This window comes from Nothoprocta perdicaria, unplaced genomic scaffold (assembly GCF_003342845.1).
Source record: "Nothoprocta perdicaria isolate Ctin4 unplaced genomic scaffold, notPer1 scaffold_4, whole genome shotgun sequence".
NCBI lineage: Eukaryota > Metazoa > Chordata > Aves > Tinamiformes > Tinamidae > Nothoprocta > Nothoprocta perdicaria.
In genome coordinates this window covers 4,910,113-4,933,604 of record NW_020455643.1, presented here as the reverse complement: position 1 = coordinate 4,933,604, position 23,492 = coordinate 4,910,113, and the positions used below count along the sequence as shown (strand labels likewise).

At 40.1% G+C, this 23,492-nt stretch overlaps 1 protein-coding gene across 1 annotated transcript in view; it reads left to right on the top strand.

Moving 5' to 3' along the window:
- The first annotated feature begins 227 nt into the window (after nt 1-227).
- The window catches only part of SPATA16 (spermatogenesis associated 16), a 71,108-nt gene continuing 47,843 nt past the window's right edge, over nt 228-23,492 (top strand). The window contains exons 1-2 of the mRNA XM_026045406.1: nt 228-836; nt 13,936-14,081. Coding sequence (XP_025901191.1) covers nt 228-836; nt 13,936-14,081 — 755 coding nt within the window. The remainder of the gene's footprint in view (nt 837-13,935; nt 14,082-23,492) is intronic.

Sequence of the window (23,492 nt, the reverse complement as noted above, 5' to 3'; positions counted from 1 at the left end):
ACACCCAAGATACCATAAATCTTTACACAGTAAAGAGAAAGCAGCCGTGGTGAGCTTGATGTTCTATGTAATATTGAACGCTATGGAAGAGCTTTCAATTATAACAGTGGCAACTCCAGGTCTAGTGGAGACAGTATTTACAGTGCTTTTTGACTTTACAGCATGTGAAATTTCTTAATTTTTCTGCATTTTCTTCTAGGACTCTTTTATTCTTTATTGCTCAAGTTATGGAATCAGCAAGCAGCACAGACTCCCAAAAAACACTCAGAAATATGGGTGGCCAGAAAGATACCTCTCAGCAGATACATACTAGCAAGGAGCCAAATGCAGCAGAGGACAAATTGAATGATATCCCAGAAGCAGTGCAAAAGGTTAAAAAGCATCTTGGGGACAAAGAAGGAGAAAACAGAACAGAGAGAACCAAAATGGCAGAGAGGAAGAAGAGGAAACGCCGTAGTGATGTAAACAGAGCAAGCTCTATCTGGAAACTAAAAAATGAAGGAAAGCTAGCTGCGAAAAAAGAAGGGGCAGTGCTAGAGACCGATGATCAGTTAGTCCCAGAGCCTCTAGCTCACATTCCTCTGAAGAGCCTAATGGATGTGGAAGCAACGTTGGTCTACCTCGATGAGGAGGACATTGCCTATGAGTTTGTGGAGCCTGCGGTGTCCACATGCGCCCAAGCAGCCTGTCACAATCCTGAAAAAGCAAATGCTCCAAGTGCACCTAATTTGCCCCAGATTGACAAATGGCTCGAGGTAACTTTGAGAGATGCCAGCGCCTGCTACAGGCAGAAGAAGTATGCGGTGGCAGCGGGGCAGTTCAGGACGGCGCTGGAGGTATGAGACTAACGATGTACAAGCACCATGGCAAGGGAAAGGGGAGGCTGAGTGGGGACAACAGTAGCAAAATGAACGAGGAGCACAAAATTGGAATGTGCAGGATTTAACAAAAATCCTGAGATGCAATCTCATGTGAAATCTGAAAATTGGCAACTATAAATAAATTGAGGGAGGGAGGAGAGGAGACACTGGGCAGAACCAAAAACAGTGATGGGAGCACTATTCTTCCTGAATTCAAGGATGAAAGACAAAAATAATTTCAGCACTCCTTTTTTTTTTTATATTCTCTGTTGCATATAATCAAGGGTCACTTTAAGCTTTGCAGGGAGAGCTCCCACTGAAAAGTACCAAAGTAAATACTGCAAAGTTAATGAGTTATATAAAGCCTTCTCCCCTCCCGTAGTGCCTCGCTGTATGTCTCAGCCCTTCTTTTGTACAGCAGTGTTACTCCCATTTATTATTATTTTATTATTTTTAAATTTGTAAGCCAAAAGATGACAGCTGTAGCTACGTATGTACCTTTTCTTTCTCTGTGAGAAAGGATCCACTAGTGAGCAGATTTCTCTGGACACAATCCACTTTTCCTTAAACAGCTAATATTCCAAAATCTCAGGGTTTTTTTGTTTTGTTTTGCCTTTTTGTGCAAAGAGGCATCTTTTGCCTACCAGAACTAACAGAAACTAAAGAAAGAGTATGACCTTGGCTATGATCTTTCAAACTGGTCTGTGATTTTTCATGACTTTCCATCTTTAAGTGTTCAAGTTTGAGCTGTTTTAAATGGACCTGTTCTCCGGTAAGTGGAAAGCATAGCCCTTTCTCATCTCAAGCTGAGTCTCCCTAAAGGAGGTATCTATAGAGAGTAGACATTTTTGAAAAACTTGGCCAGTCCAGAGTATTATCAGTATCATGTGAAACACTGAGAAGTATAAAAGGAGTTTCTAGGACTCTGGCAAGGTTGAAATTAATTCAGTTTTGAAGAGAAAAAGAGAGAAAGGAGATACAGGGAACCACAGCAGGTAGGTCACAGTTACCTCCCCAAGCTGCCTCTTTCCTGGAAGTCAGAGCCACCGGCATTTACAGTAAAACTGATTGTTCAAAGTTGTATCATTATTCCCAGATTTCTTTAGCGCTGCTAATCTCAGTTAATTATATTGGAAATCCCTTGTATTATTACCATGTAATTCATATTGTGCCAGTAGAAGTCATGGTTCATAATAATCACATAATGGGCAAGGACTTAGTCGTAATCAGATTTTAGTTACCCTGTCGTGTTTCTATAATGCTGCTATAAAACTGACATAATCACAAAAAAGGACCAGTTATTTAAAGATCTTTATCAGATTGACATACAGTGTCTTTCTCTCTCTCTCTTTCTTTTTTTTTTTTTTAACAATGCAAGATAACAAAAATTGGATTAGAATTGCTGGGAATAGGCTATGATAAACTGTTTGCTTGTGTGCAGAATGAAATTGAACAGCAGCATCGGTCTCTCAATTTTTAGCAATGTTAAACCTGTTAAATAGTAGCACCCGGCAGCCAAAGGCTGCTTTCAAAGAGCTGGCATTAGAGCATTCTGAAAACAGCATCTCCAAAATCACGGCTGTCTTGGAAGCCCTGGAAGATGTTCTTTACCCTCACAATTAACCCAGCTGCTAGCATTTACTGTACAGATGAGAATCTGAGTTTTTCCATGATCTATTATGCAATCTTTGGTGGGTCTAAGGATTTGAAGGCTGGTGCCTGTTCCTTCAAGAGTGAGTTTCCATATTACAGTAATGCCAGGTGAATAAGCAATGAAGAAAAATCAAAAACCACTTTTCAGTTGAGATAAAAGGAGCTCCTGCCCACTCCTAAGAGGAAATGAAAAGACTAGCTAATAGAAATCTTCGTGAAAAATAAAGAATTTCCTCCTGGGTCTGTGAACAGGTTGATCACAGACTTGAAGGGTAGAGGTTCTCAAGCCATCACTCAGTCCAGCTTTATACAGAAGCAAAACACGCTCAAAATATCCCTAAAAGATGCTTATGTACTCTGTTTCTAAAAATCTCCAGCGAGAGGGACTTCACATCTATTTTGGTGTTCGAGAAAGCCGATGGAAAGTTTTTGCAAATCTTCCATGCTGCAAGAGCGCCTGCAACTCCTCTCTGCATCCTTGTTTGACATGGAAAGCAATTAACCACCCTCTCTCTCTTTGTATTTGCAGCCTCTTCGAATGTCTCTTTTCAGCCTTCTCAAAATTAAATATATTCAGTTCTTTTCATCTTCCCTCCCAGGTCACATTTGCTAAATCTCTACATCATTTTTGTTGCTTTTCTCTGCCTTATCTCCAGTTTGTCTATTTGTTCATATACAGACAAATTGGAGATGATGCAGAGAAAAACAACTTAAGATACGGTGATTGGAATTGTGATTGCTTCACTTGTGGCTTTTTGAAGAGATGCACAAAAAAATACTCAATATTTCCTATGGGTTAAAAGAAGCTTGATGCATCTCAGGCTCAAGGGTCAGGAAATTCAAAGTTACGATTTCTGGGAGGTGCAAAATGCTTAGAGATGCTTTTCATACATCAGGTAATTAATGTTTTACTCTGACAATAAAGCATTTTGAGGTGGAGACCCAGCTCCAGAAAACAATAAGCATGCCCTTAAATTTGAATATCATTAAAATTAGAGCTAACATATATATTACAAATATCATGGATTTCTCTGTGTTTTTTTTTTATTTTTAGTGAAAATGTCTTTCCTAAATCTGGCATTATGTTCATGCGGTTTTATCATTCTTTAGATGATGTTATTTTTAAGTTATGCAAATAAGATGCAGTTCTGACAGTCTATCTCTGAAATTATTGGATTTTAAAAAAAAGGAAAATTATTTGTCAGAAGGGAAAATTGAAACGCTCGTTTAGAGACCTTTATATGTTGGACAGCATGCTGCTGATTACTGCAGACATCAGGAAGGTGATGTTATCAAGAGCAGAATTTGTGGTTTCTCACTTTTTCTGCACTATTTAGCTACCATTAAAATAATCAGGAGGGGCTTAGTGCTAGTCAGCTGCCTTATAACTGACCTGAGATAGGAAAAAAATAATGTTTCCTTAGAGAACTTTCACCATTAGAGCAAAAGAATTAAGTACTTTCTGGTGCTAGCAAAGAAAATAGCTGAAGAAATTGGAGTAATAGTCCTTTGCGTTCTACTTGCTAGCACAGTAATACAGTATAATATATACACACACTATATTGAGAGAGAAACACTAATTTTCCCTAAATTTTTGGCATCCATCTGTTAGAACATAGGAAAATAGGTCTTGAACATCTGGACTGGGATATGAAGAGTCTAAGAAATGACTCTTCAACTTAAAATCTCAGTGGAAACCACACACATATATCTATAAAATCTCTAGCCAGTTATTAACAGCTTAGCTACAAAATAACATTAAAACTTTATGAGGATCAAAAGATCTTGTCTCCGACTAATCTAATATCAGAGAGCGTAAAATATTTTAGAAACATCAGCCTGCTTAAAAACTGCACAATTTTGAATTTCAGACGCTGTTGTCCTGAAGATAATCCTCCCCGGCAATTAAAAAACAAATGAGGAAGGTCCATGACTGCTGTGTACAGAAAGAACTGCACAATATCTCAGCGTACAGTGTTCAGTGTAGGCTATCTCAGAGGAACGAAATGCATCCCACGTGTGAGGTGAAGGCCTCAAACAGACTGTGATTAATTCACAAGAGTGCTATTGTGGTCCTTACCACAAGCTGGAATATTTCCATCTTCCACAGATGGCTATTACAGCACCAGTCCTACGCCAATGCAATAAACACCAGTGCCATCTTTTTAGTGTACCTTCAGATTTTAGATTAACCTTTCCCATGGCTCATTGCCTTGTGATTCACTGCTTGGAAAGAAAGCTTTGACAAGACCACGCTCCCTCTTCCAGACAACAATATCATTGAAAAGCAAATATTTAGAAAAGAGGCCATGGCATGATAATAACATAGCAACATAGGTACACAATAGGGTTTAACCCAGCCTTCAATCAGTGTCTCAATATTTCTGTTCATCACAAAATGAGAAAAAAAACTCAGTATTTCATGCCTGAATGCCAACATGAGAAGAAAGGCCCATCTTAAGTAACTGCTCACTGGTGGCCTGCATTGGTGAAGCACAGGTGGCTTTCTGAGGAAACACAGGCTTATCTGCCTCAGCAGTAGTTCCAGGAGACACAAAGCTCCCAGGCTGTGATGGCCAAGCAGGGCATCTGGGATGCCTGGTTATGGTCCCCACCGTCACCATCCAACCAGTGGTAGCTGCTGCAGAAAGATGGGAGTATAGCTGATTCCAGCCCCGATCTCCAACATCAACTCTCTTTCAGATGGATCTTGAGACTCAAAGAATCGATGTCTAAATCCCTTGTTTCAAGGAGCACCAAGTCTGGAGTATTGCTCGTGCATGCACGGGGAGAGAAAATGCACTTCTCTATCATTTTCCCTACTACTCTTACAGAGAAGGGCTACACAAGGTCTAGACTTTGTGCCAGGATGCCAGGAAACTTCATCCTCATGGGATAGCACATGAAAGGTTAAATATTTCTAGCAAACTTTCTGGAGCTAAAAACCAGATCCATAAGTTATCAGGTCATAAGGAGAGCCTTATCATCAGCACAGGTCCTGTAGAAACACCTTCCTGGGAACGTGTTCGATCTTAGAAGGAGAGCAACAAAGAGAGTCACTGACCCCCAGACCAAAGCCTGAGCTTGAGATGCTAAGTTTACTCTCCAGAAAGATTCTTTCGACCTCTAATAACAAAGTTGTTTCTTCAATATGCCACATTTAACTTAAAAAAACCCTAGTAATCAGCAGTTTTTCTCTCCCTATAGGACCATCACTGTATTTTTAGGTTGCAAAGCTAAGAAATTGATTTTTTTTTTTTTCCTACTAATACTTATTGTCTTTTATAGCTGCATAAGATTTTAGATCAGGACTGTGAAGCTTACAGATGGCTCAAATCTGGCTTGTGGGATAGTGTGGGAATCTGTTATAATGATCCATTTGGGCGCACTCCCGTCTTTTGATCACTGAATTTGAATCTATTAATCTTCTAGACATTTCTAGCATGCCCATCACCATGAAATAAGGCTAAAGGACTACACAGCTATTTGTCCAGAAGGAGTCATACCCCCATTCTTCTTGCCTGAGCTCCTGTTACTTATCTGGTTTATAAACTGCTTTTTTTTTTCTCTCAGAGGAATAGTACGTGTTGACCCATAAAACAACATATTTCCTCAATCATGTGCATGTACAGGAGCAAAATTGCTGTTACAAGAAGGACAGACCATATTTTCCAATCATTTCAGTGCCAACACGCATCAGTCAATTTCTAATTAACTCTAATTGGCTTCATCTCATGCTATTAAATTATTTACCTGGAGGTGATGGGTGCTCAAAAGCACAAAATATTTTCTTCATACTTTGTAAATGTTAAGCAATAACATAGCTGATTAAAAAGAGGAAAAAAAAACAAGAAACAAAATCACCCGTCAGTTGTCACTTACAGTCAAAAGCCTCATTAATCAAAATGCATGCAAACCACGTGTAGTACAACCACTGAGAAACTAAGGCTGAGCACCTATAGGTGATTCCTGTGTAAGTATAACAAGAGAAAGAAAAGAAAAGAAAAAAAATAGGTTGGGCGAGGCAGGGAGGAGGCACTAGACCTGTCCTGAGCTCCGTGGGCTCAGACTTTTGCACACCCACCCACATCACATGTGGTTGAGGGCACATCACTTACGGCTGCAGGCTTAAGGGTCTAGGCTAAGCCTTGGGTAGCTCAGTATCTTCAGCATCGTGATACCAGATAAACACAGAAGTGCAATGCTACCCCACATTCCCTAATGCAAAGCAATGCCTTAAAGCCCTGCTGGAAGCAGCAGTTCTGTATTATTATTTGGGGGCATGCAGAGGGCACAGCAACCTCTGTTCCACTTGTGATTCCTGGTTCCTCCTGGCTGGAGTCAACAAAGAGTGGAAATGCAATGACAGTCAGCTTAATATGCAAGGAGAAAACCAGGCGAGTTAGGAGACAGTGCAAACACCAAAAGCAACTAAGAGAAGCAAGCGATGGTCACAGAAGGTGTCTTGTTGACATATTTTCTGTCCAAGGTGTCTTTAAATCATATTGCTGCATGCCAACGTAGACACCTCGGCGAGAAGAGACAAGGATGTGGGCTGAAGGGGGCACTGAATTGGAAAGTGTTCACGGACTGATTGGAGAGGAACTTTATCTATGAGGACAGTTTAGAGAAAAAGTGTTATTAAAGTACTTTATTTCCATTTAGAGATTCACACAGGCATACACAGACAGTAGGTGGTGACAGCTGCTACCAGAACCATTTGTTATCTTACTCCTGCTCAGCTTTTGACAGTGTAGAATGAATATAAATGCTGGAAAGAACTACAGAGGTGAACCCAACAATGAGCAGTGTGGGGGAATGAATTCTGCTTAGGTTACTTTAGAGGAGAGCTTTATTTCTCTTTATTCCTAAGGCATACGTGTGTGTCGTGTCTCAATACTGACAATAATGTTTAGGAGGTTCTTTTTTGGAGTTTACCAAACCCACAGGCTCCTGCCGCTCCTGAAAGAGTGGCCTTGCGGCTCGCTTGAACATCACAGCCAGGAATGGCATGAAAATAAGGCTTCAGCAAATGATTGCTTTTCCTTAATAATCCTGTCCATCAAATGAAGTGAGCCCTTCGCGCAGTTTGCCTTAATAAAAGTGCTGGTCAGATACCTCTGTGTTTGGATTTAGCAGTAGCAAATCTCTTGGCATCAAAGGGATTAAATTAGTTGGCCTGAAATTATATTGCTTTTTCCAAGCAATCATGACAGCTCTCAAAATCTAGCAACAATATAGTCATATCACAGCAGCTGACAGCTCCCTCCAAAGCAGAATTCATTTTGGCCAGCTCTTCCTGCAGACACTCACAACAGACCAATGTTCCTGCTTCAGTGTCCAACAGGCATCTTGAACTGCAAACTGATCAAGAACGGGTGTGGCATCAGTTTCCATTTTTGCCCAATTGATTTTTTTTTTTTGCACATGGAATATTTACCCCATCCTAGAGGTCCCTTCCAACCTTAAATATTCTGAAATATTCTGAAATATCCTTGGTTTGGTTTGATTTCAGAAAGGCTCATGGTGGAAGACCTGCAAATTTTGTATTGCAAAGGCAATCTATAAAGGAGATTTCAGTATATTGTGCAGAATATAAAGTTCCTTGGAAACTATTGTAGTATATTGATTCCACAATATATGTTTCATTAGAGGGCTTTGGGTTTTTGCTTCTCTGACTACTCCTCTCGCCCTGGCAATACTGATAAAGGGAACACTCCATAAAATAGCAAATGGTAATGAGAGGCACAGATTTATAGTGCAGCTTGCGGGTTAAGCTGAAGTCAAATGCATGACATTTCCCTGAATTCTTTGTTCCTGATTTAATGCTTCTGAAGCAAATTATCTACCATACAAGAATGAGACCCCTAAGTTTGTTCCAGGGGGAGGCAAAGCCTCAATCTGAAGTTGGGCCAATAAACAGTAATGATTTAGGTCTGGTAGTGCTGCAGGGAACCTGGTTATCTTCTGTGGGAGGAAAAGATTCACATTAGGTTTATTTTTATAAAGCAGAAGACACCTAGAAAAGAGCACAAACTGAAGTGCTGTATGCTCTGAATTTTGTGGGCATTTGAAATCAATTCTGCAAGAGCTCTTGTCTCAAAAAATAACCTGAAACAGTGACAGAAAACCAAAGTCTTTCAGCCTTTCGGGAGCATAAAATCCAGGTTTGACCTTCTTTTAAATTCTTCCCAAACAGAGCTCACAGTAGAGTACATTGCAGGAAGCCAAGTAACTTCAGCTCTTCCTACCTGACATTTGCATATAAATTTAGCTGAATTCTACAATATTTTCTTTTTTTTATAGAAAGTTATTTAAACAAATCTCATTAACAATCAAGACAGGGCTTTTATACAGAATTCATACTCTGCTGCCTGAAATGACATACTAAGATGTCAGTATGGTTTGAATAGAAGCTGGAAACTTATGCTGCATTCAATCACATCGAGAAAAATCCCTTTCTCTTTTTCCCCCTCCATACAGATCTCTTCCACACAGAAAACACCATTATTAACTGGCTCTTTGCTATGCTGCTCTCCTAGCATATTTTTGATGGTACCCAATAGCTGCAAGAACTGGGATACACTGCAATATGCAAAAGGCAGTTTCTTATCAGCCTGACTGTATGAAGCTGTAACAGCAGTGCTTGCTAGCAGGCTTTGAAAGCCTTTTTCTTTGCAGCAGCCTTTCTTAGCAGGCATTTTCTGGGCTGAGGTTAGTGCTGAGCTCGCCAGGTGCCTGGTGTGCAGCGCAACGCCGCTGCTCCACAGAGCGCTTGGACCTCTCTGCAGCGAGGGCGCCTGGGCAGGGCTGCTGGCGAGGCACAAGGGAAGAGGCTAATTAAACATATCCTGCCATTTCGGGTTTGTCCCTCCGATTAGTCGCTCTGAAATAAATCACTTCAGGGGAAAGCATCAAGTTATCTTTAAAACTAGGAGGCATGATTAAGCATTCCTCTGTTTTGGGGGGCAGGAGAAAAAAAAAAAAATCAAAGCGATCAGCTCCAGCAAGGCTACCAGGCTTTTGCTGGTGTCAGACTTGCTCTTAACCCTTTCAGACTGGCACAGGAAAGTGCAACTGATCCTGAGGGGGTCAAAGAATCACTTGCTTAAATGCAACATTTGATCCCATTCACCTGTGTTCTTAGCTAGATTTGCTACCAGGTATATGATCTGCATCCACACTCACAGAGGGGTAGATAGGCATCAACCTATCTTATTCTTGAAGGTGAAACATTAAAATCAGGAATATATCTACCAGATCCATAGCAGTAATTAGTAAACTGCTACCACTGCTAGTTTCTTACAGCTACGTCTTGTGTCTTATTCCCGACCAAAACAGCTCTGGCAGGCAAGCCAAACACCCCAACTTATAGAGCATCCAGCCCTAATTTTATTCCTCCAATTTACACATGCTAACTAGCAAGCTAGCTTATAGATTAGCATCCCCACTGGTCCTTTATCAAAGCCAGGGTGGGATGCTTATTAGCTAATGCCTGGGAGGTCTTTATTCATAAAACTTCCTTACCTGCTACTGCCAAAATTAAAGCCTTAACATCATCCACAAGATCTATGCTGAGTTCACAGCACCACGGACTTCCTCCGTGACCTTTGACAAAACACTTTATCACTAGCATTTATGTGACTATGGTTTCGTTAATGTATTAATGGCCTCATACACATTGTAAGGGATACCTCCTTTATCAGTGAAAGTGTAACGAAATTAATGTCTACACATCTCAGTTCTCTCCTTGCAAAATTGGAGGTAACACTTTGATTACATTTCATCTATATGCATAAGTGAGTGTGATATTTCAGTAGTCTTTTAGATTTTGCATACGTCATGCATACAAAATCTACAGTTGTAGAAATGGTCTCTACCAAAAAATATATACATATATAGAGTAGTATTTTTAACATGTTATTTATGAAAGAATATTCCTATCTTCTCACAGGTAACTCCTCTTAGGTAGACCAATACTGAAAGATACTGCTATATTTGCCAGCTATGGCAAAGAACATAATATGAAAAAAAACAGCTTTTTAACCCCAGATTGGCTGCGAAGCTTCAACTGTTCTGAACTATTTTCTTCAGCTTCATAGGCTCCATAACCTTTAAGACATCAACAAGATTTCTGCACATCCAGAAGTGCACTAAAGCGAAGGGTACCCCCAAATTTCCGAGTTCAGAATTAAAAATCAAATTCTGTAACATAGTTCTGTAAAAAGAAACCCTCAGCAATACAAGATTTAACTGCCTCTCTCCAGCACCACCTCCCTGCCTGAATGTCCTTGTGCTATGACCTCAAGATATTCGGAGGAGCTGGAGCTGCTTTCACCTTTTACTTAAAGCAAGCACTCTGAAAAAACACCAAGAGGCCTTTTGATCTTCAAAGGTAGCATTATTGGACTGCAGACCAGAGCAAGAGAAAGAAAACTCAGTTCTGCTGGGTGAGAGGTGAAAATTGCAAACAAATCTCCTCCCTGCTTGTTAGAGCTGTGCGTGGCACAGCTTTCTTCTTCCCTAGCTCCCAGGCAAGTAGGACTTCCCCAGCCACAGCAGTTTTACCTACATGTTTCCCTCTGCATCCCTGGCAAATTTTCCCTTTTGCTCTTGCCCTTTGAAACTCCAAGTCTTTCTGCTGCTTTTTGCCCCACGTTCAGTTGGGCTACAAGTTCCCAGCCCATTGCCTCTTTCCTGCCCAAATCCTGCCCCAGGGCTCCTGAATGGAGCGTCCTCAGCTCCAAAAAAGCCTCTGTTTGCCTCCATGTCCAGCAGCAGGCAGGACAACACCAGGGAACAGCCTGTCTCCTGCTATATAGCCAAGGCCTTTTATCAGAAATGACAGCAAAATGCAATAAAGGGTGAAGAAACAAATCAAATGCATTTCCATCAGAGCTTAGAGAATAACACTGGGCTTGCTGGACTCCACCGGCATGGTTTGCCTAATGCAAACCTTTTCCAGTAGTTATATTGCTACCAAAAACATCCATTACGATGATGATATTACCAAAGGGTACATTTAATTTATTGTGCATCTTATTGAAATAATTTAATGGGTCCATTTTGTGTACTCATAACAGTTCTACTAAGTATAGAATGAGCTATTCCAGTAAAATTAAATTCAGGCTTGTTTTTAGTGCATGTTGTTGGGATGGAACAGGTATGCAGGGGATCAAATCAAACCCAGGGATCCACCGGGGAACAGCTGCACAAAAATTCATAAGAGAATTCTTGACCTAAAAGTATACAAACTAAATGTCAAAAAGACTAACAAAAAAAACCTTCAAACATTAAGCTGACGCTGATAGATTAAAGAGTGAATTGTTATTTGTGACTTTGAGGCCATTACGCCAAGATCACATTGAGAAGCTGCGATAGAAACAGATCTTCACTGTGTTTAAATATATTTGCTGAACCCTTATCTTTTTAGATAGGGTTTGCAGAGATTTGTGTTTTGTCTTTTGTTCAAGATAACCGAGGGGCTGCGCAGCTCTCAACATAACTCTTCACATCGGAGATTCTACGAGCCTTAGTGCTGAATGGTGACATTTTAGTGAAGGGATCCCTAAATGATTCTTTTCTTCTTACAATCATTCAAGAACTCGGAAGTCTGGGGAGTAGCCTCTAACCTCCAATCCCCATAAATTTAACAGAGGTCACAGCATGGCCAATTCAGCTGGAAAGTGTTATTACAGAAAAACTTGATGATACTTTTATGTTCACATCAGTGAACATAATTCTCTGGGTCTTTCAGCTACACATAGCATGTCTCACCCATAGAGACACTTCAGCAGATATATAAGGTACTATGAGCAAAGTTAAAAGTGATGAATCCGCTGATTTATAACTTCTACTGATAACAAGATGATAGAAAATTTTAAATGTATGGGTGTTATTACATACACTGTGCAACTCCTCTTAGAGAAGAGATGTGAAGGAGATTTATCTCCTGAACTAGGGGGACACTGCTGAATGGCCCTTGTTGCCTGTGAAGAATTGAGCTGATCTCCAACCAATGCACAAAATCTTAAAAACGGGGCTAACTTTGTAGGTATGAGCATGCAGGTTTGTAATCCCTCCCTGCTTTTTAGGAAGAAAGAGCCGTGCACAGAAGAGCTGTCTTCTTGACAGATTTAATCTTTCAAAGAGATCTCAGGCTGCTGATGTGACATTGCACCTCCTGAAGATCAACCACTTCATCGTAACCAAGCAGTAACTGTATGTTAGCAGTGGAAAAAAAAAATAGGCAAACAAGGAAAATCCTCCTCCTCCACCACTTTTAAAGCCTGAAGAAACCTGACTGCAATGAGACTTCCTTGGTTGCACCCTGTTTAAAGAGGCTAGGTTCATCCCCAAGGGATCATTGTTGTGAGGATCCCCAGCAAGATCTCAGGGTTTAAGCATACAGCTTGATAAACACTAAACCAGAAGTTTATGCTTAAAGTTGATTTAAAGTGAGTGCAGTCATCTCTTAAAGACCATTGGACTTAATATACAAATTACAGTAGTGTTTTCTTATGACATAAAAGATTAGTAGTAGCAATCAGCATCTCAAAATCAGGTCATCTGTTACAGCAAAAGGATTGAGGACTAACCTGCTCGATCAGACCAAAGGCAATCCTGTCAGGTATTCCAGCTCTAATAGGGCTCCGTGAAAACCTGAGGAGCTGGGGATTATCTAGTTCTGATGACGCACTATAAACTAGACAATGAATTTCTGATTAAATAAATTTCTGTGAGGAAAAGCTGATGCTTGGCCAGTCCAACAGGAACTTTTTTTTAAATACAGAGAATATGCTATCTATTAAATTATATATAAATGATAGATATAAATATCTATCATTTGAGAAGATAGGAAAGATGGCTCGGTCCATTCTGGTTACTTTCTACAGCAGTTTTCCAGAAGACAAGCCCTGGCAGTAAATGAGGGTGAGTGTTTCTCTTAGGTTCTCTCTCTCGGCATTTCTGTTTCCTAACTGCAGGTCAAAAGCAACATCCTAAAGCAGAGCCGACCTCCTGGCTGTGCTGAAATCTATAAATAACCATCTAAGACAACTCTTCCTTGGACTTTGTCCTCAAGATACACACTGATCCAATATGGAGCTTGGTATTGAATCTTTATTTTTGGAGATGAGGAAAACCATAATTTGTTTCCTACCAGTGTTTAAGTTCTTTGCTTACTATCTGCTCTCTCAGATATCCCTTTTGGCAAGTACTGCACAACGGAAGAAAACATTGCATTTTATATTATATTCACATGTATTTGTATTGATTGTTGTTGTAGTGCTAACTGTAGTAAAAGTCAGGCTATATTTTACTTAGAAGTCAGTTTTCTCCTTTCATCAGTTATAAAAAGCATTTCTATCTAACAGAAGGTATATTACAACATTAGTAAATATTTTCTCTGTTTCTTATAAAGCTTTGCAGTAAAGGTGCTGCTATGGGCAAACCCTTTGATTCATCTCCGCATGATATTTCCAGTGTTGCCAGTTTTATTGAGACAAAGCTTGCAACTTGCTACTTAAAAATGAGGAAGCCTGATCTTGCCCTGAATCATTCACACAGGTAAAAATAAATATTGATTAGATACTCTAAGATTTCAATCAAAAATTAAACAAAGTCTATGAATTTATCTTGTGCAGGAAGAATCCCTCTAATATTGATAAAAGAATCAATAACCCACTGCTCACTCATGGCACTGATGTTTAAGACAAACCAATTCTCAAAATTTGACATTAAATCACAGTATGTGTTTACTGCTTTGATAATGCAGTAGGTGAGGATATGTGGGTGAGTCATGTAGCTACTTCAGGACATCCTTAAGATTGAAGCTAGATGAATATAAATATAGTTGGTCTCCTGTGGCACTAATGGCATGACATGTTCCTGATCTTTAGCTCTTTTTGAATGCTGGATTTGGTTAGAGATGACTCCAAATTATTTTCAATTATAGAATTCCTTCACTGGCTCAGTTGTGATCCATATCACAAGGATCACCAGTACATAAAGAATTCATAAGCAGAGCTTGAAAATGAATGAGAATTTCACCTCCACCATATGCAGATGAGTTAGGATCTTGCTGGGCTTATGCTGCCTTTAATTAGCATTTGGGCATAATGGTATTTGGTATTAAGCACATACCTTCCCACAGACAGCACTTCATTACTGAGATCTCTATTTTTCCCTCTAATTTAGAATGGAAACTGCAATTAGCGCAGGCTGAGGGTTTTTCCATAAAATCATGCCAAATCAATGTTACCACAAAAGAGGGGTAACCACAAAAAATAGAAGCACATCATATGCCTGATGTGCAGGAGAGCGTGGCAAAGAGCAATGCACCACTATGGAGATGTGATGCCACCAGGGCAGGAGAATTAGTTATGGGAAAATCAAGTCATGGAGAAGTCCAAGAGTCCAAACTTCATGACAAGATTGGTGCCTCCTGTCTCTACTGATCCCTACCCTTCTCCCAAGGGCTTTTTCCTCCATAAAGCTATGGCTCCATGGGCCTATGTACACTGTGGGGGGCATCCTTCAGGCTAATTCCAGGCACCATCCTGGTTTTATGGCCATGAATACCCTTCAGCTTAGAGCATACCAGGTGCACTCTGGTGTTTCTCCAATGGGTGAGTAGACTACATTTCTTTCAGGTGGAGCATTACTACATGGGGTGCAAAGCATCCAAAGTATAGGATTCAGGATCGATTGTAAAAGTCACATAAAAAATATGCAGTCCGACTTCAGACTAAAAACAATTTCTTCACAATTTTTGTAAGACTAGGTTAGAAAAAAAATATCTGAAGTCTGACTTGAATCCAGCTATTGAAAAAAATGTGGTAGTGGTCTCTTTCTTATTCTGTTATTTCTGAAAGTGCTAAAATATAAAGAAAGCTGTTTTGACAGTATAAATACAATTAGAATTAGGCATTTTTCCTCTATCTCCTTTAAGTTATATTGATTTCAAGATAGGAGTGTGTAGTTAGCTCACTGCTATGGAAACTAAAGCCTATGCAGAACCTCTTCGGTTTCTATTGTCTTAAAACAGAAACCATGACCTCCAGAGAAAGCAAATGCAATCAGATTACGATCACTGGGAAACAAAAAGAAAAAACAATCTTTTCTTTTTCATATGATTCTAACCATTTATTCTTTAACCCCTTTAGTTGCATAGCGCAAGGCAACAGGCAGTAAATAATGCCTGTTTTCAGAGTAATTCATTTAATAATATGCAGAATATGAATAAACCTAGTGGCCATGATTGTCACATTGTAAAATGTGGGAACATAATACACAATACACCAGTCAAAGAATACTCTGAGATGCAATTAATATAAACACTGAACCTGAAACATAACCAAAAGGTATATTGCTCAAGAAAGATAAATATTCTGATCTCTCCTACTAAATATAGCTTACTGCCATCAGTTTGCCAATGTATACAGAATTTTTATTCCTATTGAGTTTTTATTTCATCACCACACAGTAATGGTTTGATGGTAATCCTTTGGCATTGATCATGAATCAAAGTTAAAATACTCCTTTCTGCATTTATTTGCATTTACCAGACTATTCTTTCTTTAATTTCATGTAAATTTCACAGCTCCTGCATTCATTTTTGAAGCTTTGTTAACCAAAATTCTGCTTTATTCTCCCTTTACGTAGTTCTACCAAATATATAGAAGTATCTTTCGCTTGGAAGGAATCTTGCAAAATGTCAAAACTAAACAGAGAAAAGATTCAGCAGCTATGTTTTAAAAATGTTTGGGAATAGACATATGCAGGGAAACAGCTTTCCCATTCTTAAGAAAGGGAATACATTTCCTATCATCATCTTTAGATCAGTGTATCAGAAGCCACGTCTGGGTCCTCCTGAAGACTGGAAATTGTAGTCTCTAGTTTCTTAATATCAAGATTTGAGGCTGCCTTGAGACTCAATGGGCAAAATTAAGGACACTGTCTAGTTCTGATCATTTGTCAGACTGATATCAAAGATGTACCCTTTGTGAACAAGCACTATGAAAAATATTTCTCACTTGTCACAGCCCTGAATAAATGTGCCATAGGTTGACCTAGCCAAACAATGTCTGCAGTAATTTACTTGACTACCACTTTTCATTGCAAGATAGGCATCAGAACAATTCCTAACTTGCAGTCTGAAGCTATAAAATGAGTCACAATATTTACATACCCTCTGATCCTTTTGGCCCAGGCATTATGGCATACCAGGGTATAAAGATCTTAATAACCCCATATGGCTTGCTGAGAAATTAGATTTTCCCTTTAGTTGCAGAAGGCAATTTTCAATTATAGCAGATGGCAAAACAGTGAAGGTCTGAGAAGTCAAGAACTGACGAAGAAACCTCAGAATAGTACTTAGGCCTTATGTCGCTCAACCTGATGTCAACAGTTGAATTTTTACCCCAAATTAAAGTGATCTCGAAGCAGAACACAGTATTTCAGCAAAGCAGTCCCTCAATTAAGGCTGCTCTTTAGAGGGTCAGGCCCAACGCAGAAATCCATAAAGCAACAGCCACATGTGGAAAAACAACCCACAGAGCATCACACACACAGCTCTGCTCCTGGTAAGATTCAATTTTATTTGAAATTGGAGCGCGCAAAGCTGAACTCCGTGATAATTGAAGATGGAGGATCTCTGAGAATATGATAGACATGACTCTCTGTGAGATTCTGTCCTCCTCTGCAGTCTCTTTATTTTGCCTTTGCCTCAAAGTAAGCTGAGATTAATCTATGTTGACTCTGCGTGACCTGTTGGTTACACATGGGAAGATAACTCAGAACCTTTCTATTGGAAATTTATTTTTTCCCCCCAATCACACGGACGCATCCTCTGCTGTTATGGTCCTCATGCCGCACAAGAGGTGAAGAAGGACAGACAAGTGCTTGGACTCACTTACCTATATATGGACAGCTAGCACATTCAAGCAGCTTTCAGGTACAATGCCTGGCAAATGCTGCCAGTCCAGGACACAGGTCTGCTATCAGTTTAGTGCTATATTTATCAGCCTTTTTAAGCGGTTAGATCTCAGCAGGAGGATGTAGCTACCTGCTGTGTGGGTGAAAAGGACTATCTCATCTCAGTAGGGCTGCTGCTACTCAATAGGAAGCCCAGTGCTGGCAAGGGGCACACTAAGTGTACCCTATACTAAGTGCCGCCACGAAGGAGGTTCAACACCTGCCTCCTCCCAGAGCAGCTCTGCCCTCCTTGCACAAACCTACACTGGGAATTGTGGACATCAGAGCCAGGGGAGAAAGAGGAAATGGTTATTGTGCTCTGTTTCTCTAGCACTATCTCTAAGTAGTGCCTAAAAAATATGTTAATTACCAGGGCTCTCATGAGAGCTGCTGAGCAGAGCTCTTCTGCAGCCTTTGGGGGTTAGCAGAGACTTTCCAGCGTCCTTTCAGGCTCTGCTCTGCCTTCATCACCTCCTGCTAAATCTGTCCCTCCCTGCCAGAAGGCAATGCACAGAGTGCAATAAATCTGCAAAACCTCTCCTGCTATGCCTTTTTGTGAGTTCAGTGGAAGGCAGGGCTCTCTGTAATGCCTCCTGCACAATTTATAGGGAGACACATGAAGTAGAAAATAGCACCTCTGTTAAGTAGTACAAGATTGCTTTAGAGATGACTTAACAGAGGGAATCTCTTATGCAGACACTGCCTCAAAAAAAAACCTAAAACAGCTGAAGCCTGAAGATTCAACTCTAAATCCTCTGCATTTTTCCCCAAAGATTTTTTAACACTTACAGAAGGTTTAAAATAATAACTAATGATCAAGCTTTGTGCAATATCTGTCATGCACAGGCATCTTATCAATGAATTATAGGTAGGATAAGTTAGGGCTCTCTAATCCAGAATAATTCAGTGCTTTCAGACTAAAGATTCAATATTCAGCTACTTGTTCATTCCCCGAGTTCCTTACTCTGCACCTTTAAAGTAGAACTATACTAAAGTTGAAAAATTGCATTCTAGTGAAATATTACATAATCAAAAAATATATGCAATGATGCTATGATATAGTGTCATTGGTGGGCATTAAAAAAGAGAAAGAAAAGACCAGATCTCAAGATGAGAACAGAATTTTGAATAAAAGCAGAAGTAGTAAAATGTAATGGTCGGTGCTACTAATCTAAAGGAAGTCTGTAATGTAAGGTATATTTCCCTTTAAACTGCCCTCCTAATCACTTTACCTCCTCAAAAGAGGGAAGAAAAAGAGAAGAATTAGCGTAATCTAATTACTTCAGCAACTGTTAGGCATATTGCAATATACATAATAGATGAGATATTATTAATACAAAGCTATTCCATTGAGATGTTCTGGATAATATAAACCAGAAGTAATAATTCCTTCGCACACATCATTTTGAATATTTCTCCATACTTCAACTTTTTATTATTTTTTAATGAGATGAATTTTCTCTGAATTCTCCCCTATACTCAGCTCTATGTAGTATATTATTTCCAGGTCAGTATATCTGTGCTATTCTTCGTGTCTTACAGGCCAGTGTTTCTTAACTGGGGTCAAATACTAGTGCCCTTGACTTTGATGCTAATATTATCACAAAAATGTTTATCCACACAGTGTTTGATGCAAGTGAGTCAAGACAGGGACTGCAGATTCTCTCCTCATACATTAATAAATTTTGGGAGCTTTGAAACAAGATCTTAAATATCTTTCCATTCGAGACGGGAGAACATTCTTTGTTCCTCCTTTACAGCTGAGGAATCAAGTCCTATATAAGACATTTATCTCATGCTTGCAATTCCAAGCAAATTGCTGCTGCAGAACCTTTTAGCATGGCAGTTATATTTCACTTTCTTGGCAAAGTGTGTGTGTGTCTGTCTGTGTGTGTGTGTGTGTGTGTGTGTAAAAGCACTTTTCTCCCCTATCTGTTTAGATATGACAGACTGCTGAAGATGGTTACATCTGTGCAGTGATGAACCTCTCCTCTAGATCCTCTAGTTGCCCCTTGTCCTTTACACTGTACTACACAGAGACAAGTCACTTGTCCCCTTCATCATAACAAGATTTGGTTCCTGATCTACCTCAGCTAGGGAGCTGCTTTCCCGTCTGGTGCTGTTGGCTTGATGCAGTGGTGACAATTTCATTAGAAAGAATTCCTAGTGAATTACCAGATTACCACAGTTCCACTCTTGGCCAAATTCTCCTCAACAAGCAGTCTTTGCTATGGCTGCTGCCATAGTTACATCCCCTGAGCAGTGCTGGGCTGTTTGCCCTCCAGCTTCTTTTCCTCTCTACACAACAGACTTCACCTGCTTTTCCATGTCACCTCTCCAAATGAGAGCAATCTGGTCAGGAGGACTCTCTGGAGGAAAGGAGGCTCTTTCTCTTGGGAAAGAAGTACGAGAAGGGGTACAAGTCATAGCCAGGCATCAATGTGACAGAAAAGTTTCCACAGGGAACCAACAGGATCCAAATCTTTAAAGTTTGGCCACTAAGAGATGGAACAAACTTGGGAGAAGGGCTCTACCTCCCTCACACCTTCCTTCACATGGTTGTTCTCACCACAGATGTGAGCCAGCATTAAAGCCACCACACTCTTGCCTGCTGGAAGAATGTGCTTCTGAACATGTGTTTAACAGCCCCACCAAATATATCAAACAATTTGTTCCAATGGAGTATTTTTTCCTCTTCAGGATGGCCTCTTCACTAAACTTTCATGTATGGCAAATAAGCAAGAACATCAAGTTGCCCACAAGGAAACACCACCATATACTGGCCAAACAAGACCTCCAGAACCATAACGTAGCTGCACACACAAATTGCTAGAAAATACAGCAAGTGGATTGCTGGCCCCATGAGGTTCAGGAGGAGTTCAACCACCTTTAGTAGAGCTGTGCTCTCCTAAACCAGCTGGTGATACAGCCCTTGGGACTAAGAACAGGTCATGATAGAGTCAAGCAGATGTAAGAATAGCACTACAACTCCAGATAATAAGCTACCTGCCATACAGATGAAACAGGGAAGAAAAGGGAAGCTGAGGTTAAACCTAGCCACACAGCAACAAGGATTTGCCAGGTTCATCTGAGCGTAGATAGGTCTGCATCACCAGCCGTACTGATTGACAGCTCTCCCTGAAGATAAAAGCATTGGATCAGTTTACAGCAGTTCGCTGTTACAGCTGCATCTGCTGAGCATTAGCTGACACATTACTTGCGCTGACGTGGTATTTAATGTTGTGGTGAGGAGCACTCCAGTAGCTACACTTGTACGGTCGTCCTGTGCCATGCAGACAGGGCAATCCACAGCCAGGGCATGCACACACATCACAGCAGCACTGCTTTCGTTGCTTCCAAGAAATCACCGAATTCCTTCCTGATAGTCAATTATAATTGACCATTAAAATATGTTTGCCCAAAAGGTTGTTATACAGTAATGGACAGCTGGGGTAGAGAAACAGCTTCTGTCCCTGCAACTAAGGCAATAACCACACTTACCTCCAAGAACAAGCTAGCTTTTACTTGCAGAACTAACAAAACAAGCACTCAGCTCTTATTAGTGAAGCATACTTTTTTCCTCCACTTGTTTCATGTATAGAATCATCTCATTGACTTTTTTCTTGGCCTCTAAAGACCAAACCAGAGTGACACACTGAAGAACTGCCAAGGCACTTTTTCAGCCAGAAGAGTGGAATTAAATCCCTGTTGCATTTGGGAAGAACTTCAGAAGGAGAGACATCATAGAGAAAAGGCAGCAGGATTTCCAGCTTCCAGTTTCTATCTGGCAATCCAAGTTTCCTCCTAAACCTGTTTTCTTAATAGTGGACACTAAGATTGAAAAAAAAATGACAAGAGAAGCGTAAGGCATGCATTTGACTCGCATACTCACATACTCTAATTTCTGTGATAGGAACAGCAGTGATACCTTCCTCCCCTTTCCTCAGACTTTGAAGATAGCAGGACAAACACTGTATTATTTTTAAGATAAAATGTCAAGATGAAAAAATGAAAATGTCAAAAAAGCAGCTGATACAGTATTACTTAAGGACTGTTTTGTTGAGAAAAACTGACCAAATGATTTACAAAAGGCTTTTAACAGGGCAGTCTTTGGATTACACTGAAGATGAAAAATAAATGAAAATCTATTTCACATTTACTTTAGCCTAGTCATTTGACAGATGAGGGCAAAACCTGGCAAGAACACAAGTTTTAATCTTTGGATGAAGCAACTTTATTTGCAGCTTTGTGGATTAGAAGTTTGCTCTGTGCAAAATAAGAGATCCATTTTCAGATGTTTTCTGTCAAAACTCCTTTACCTGCCTGGGACTCCCACAAGAAGCAGATGAGTAAGAAGATAAAGGAAACACTTTCCACCTCAGGACGGAGGTCACCATGCACTGAGTTTGTCCTGCCCAGGTTTTAGCCAGTGCACCACTGCTTTCCCCACTTGCTATCTCAAAGCATCTTGAGACACATCCCTCCCCAGTCCTGGGAGGAACCAGCTCTGCTTCAGGACTGCCCCATGGCTGCAGGTGGATCATTGAGCAGGGGATATTGCTCTCAATGCCCACTTCTTGCTTGGCCAGATGAGACCTCCATCCGCTCTTGTTTCAGGGATTGCTGCCTGGAATTAGGGTCTCTCTTCCTTGCCTCTGCTTGAATCATTCCTTTGCTTCTGCTATTTCTAGTCTTTTCCTTTTCACCAAAGGTCAGGAGAGGGCATAAAACCCAAAGGAAAAAGCTCTGCAGAGTCTCAGTGGGCACAAGACATAAGTTAATGTCATTCTTCATTAAGCCTACTAAACTGGAACTACTTATGGATAAACTAGTGCGTAGTAGCATTTTTTTTTTCCTAAGGTATAGACTACAGAGAGCCAACAACATTAAACCAGACTGGCAGGTAGTCAGAAGCAGCTTTCTCCTGTTTACTCATGACAGGAGATCTTCAAAGTATTAGGGAATTCTTTTTTTCCCCCTGTATGGAATTTATAGATTGAGAGAAGGAGTTGATCTTTTTAAAGCTACTAAGGAATCAAGGTGACAAGTGGAGAGCTGATATCTAATGCTTTGAAAATCAGCTACAGTCCTGTATTTATTATAAACCTATCACAGCACATCCTGCTCTAAGACTTACAGAAAATGTGTTGCTAAGTCCCAGGGAATTATTGATTTTTTAATTTTTTTCCCCCCTTCACAGTGATATTGCTTGACTGTGGTAGAGCCAATAACTTCAGGAAGGAGAGGAAAAATAAATAAATAAAAAGAATCAATAATACTATTATCAACTGTTGACTACAGTTTAGAGCAGCAATAATCTCCTTTAAAACGCTTTGCAGAAGTATCAGTTGACATTCAAGTACAGTATTAATGCCTTGGTCAAATCATTAAATGCTGACAGTATTTGATCTTTTGATGATTTCCTTTTGGCCAGATTACATTTCTGTGGCCACCAGTATTGTTTGAACTTCAAATCTGAGCCACATTTGGCCGAGAACTGCAATGTTTGCTGTTGGCATTATCTTTTTGCTACCAGTAAGAGTAATTGGTCCCCTCTCTACCTCCATTAACAGCAGCTAGAGGTTAACATCTGATACTGATTTGTATGTTGAATTTTAATTCAGCATCTCCCATCGCTGAGGTCCGATTCCTCCAGTAATACCTACAAATGATGATCCTGTAGCTTAATTTGTCCTCCTCCCCTACATTCTCTTTCCAGAAAGACAGCTCATGCAGGATAATGCTTTATTTAAATACAGTTCTGTTTCTGAGCATTTTTCAGGTGTTGGCATGGAAAAGCATAGTTTTCTGACAATTCTTAGTTCCTGGACCTTCCTAAAACAATTATCAATAGAGCTGAGCTCCCAGCACAGAACAGTTCTGCTCCTACAGCATAATGTTTTATTGTGCCAGATCTATTTTGGCACTCAAACTGGATGGATTTCAGAGAAAACTACCTGCCCAATCCACCTCACCTGATAAAGACAAGGGGAATCTAAACCA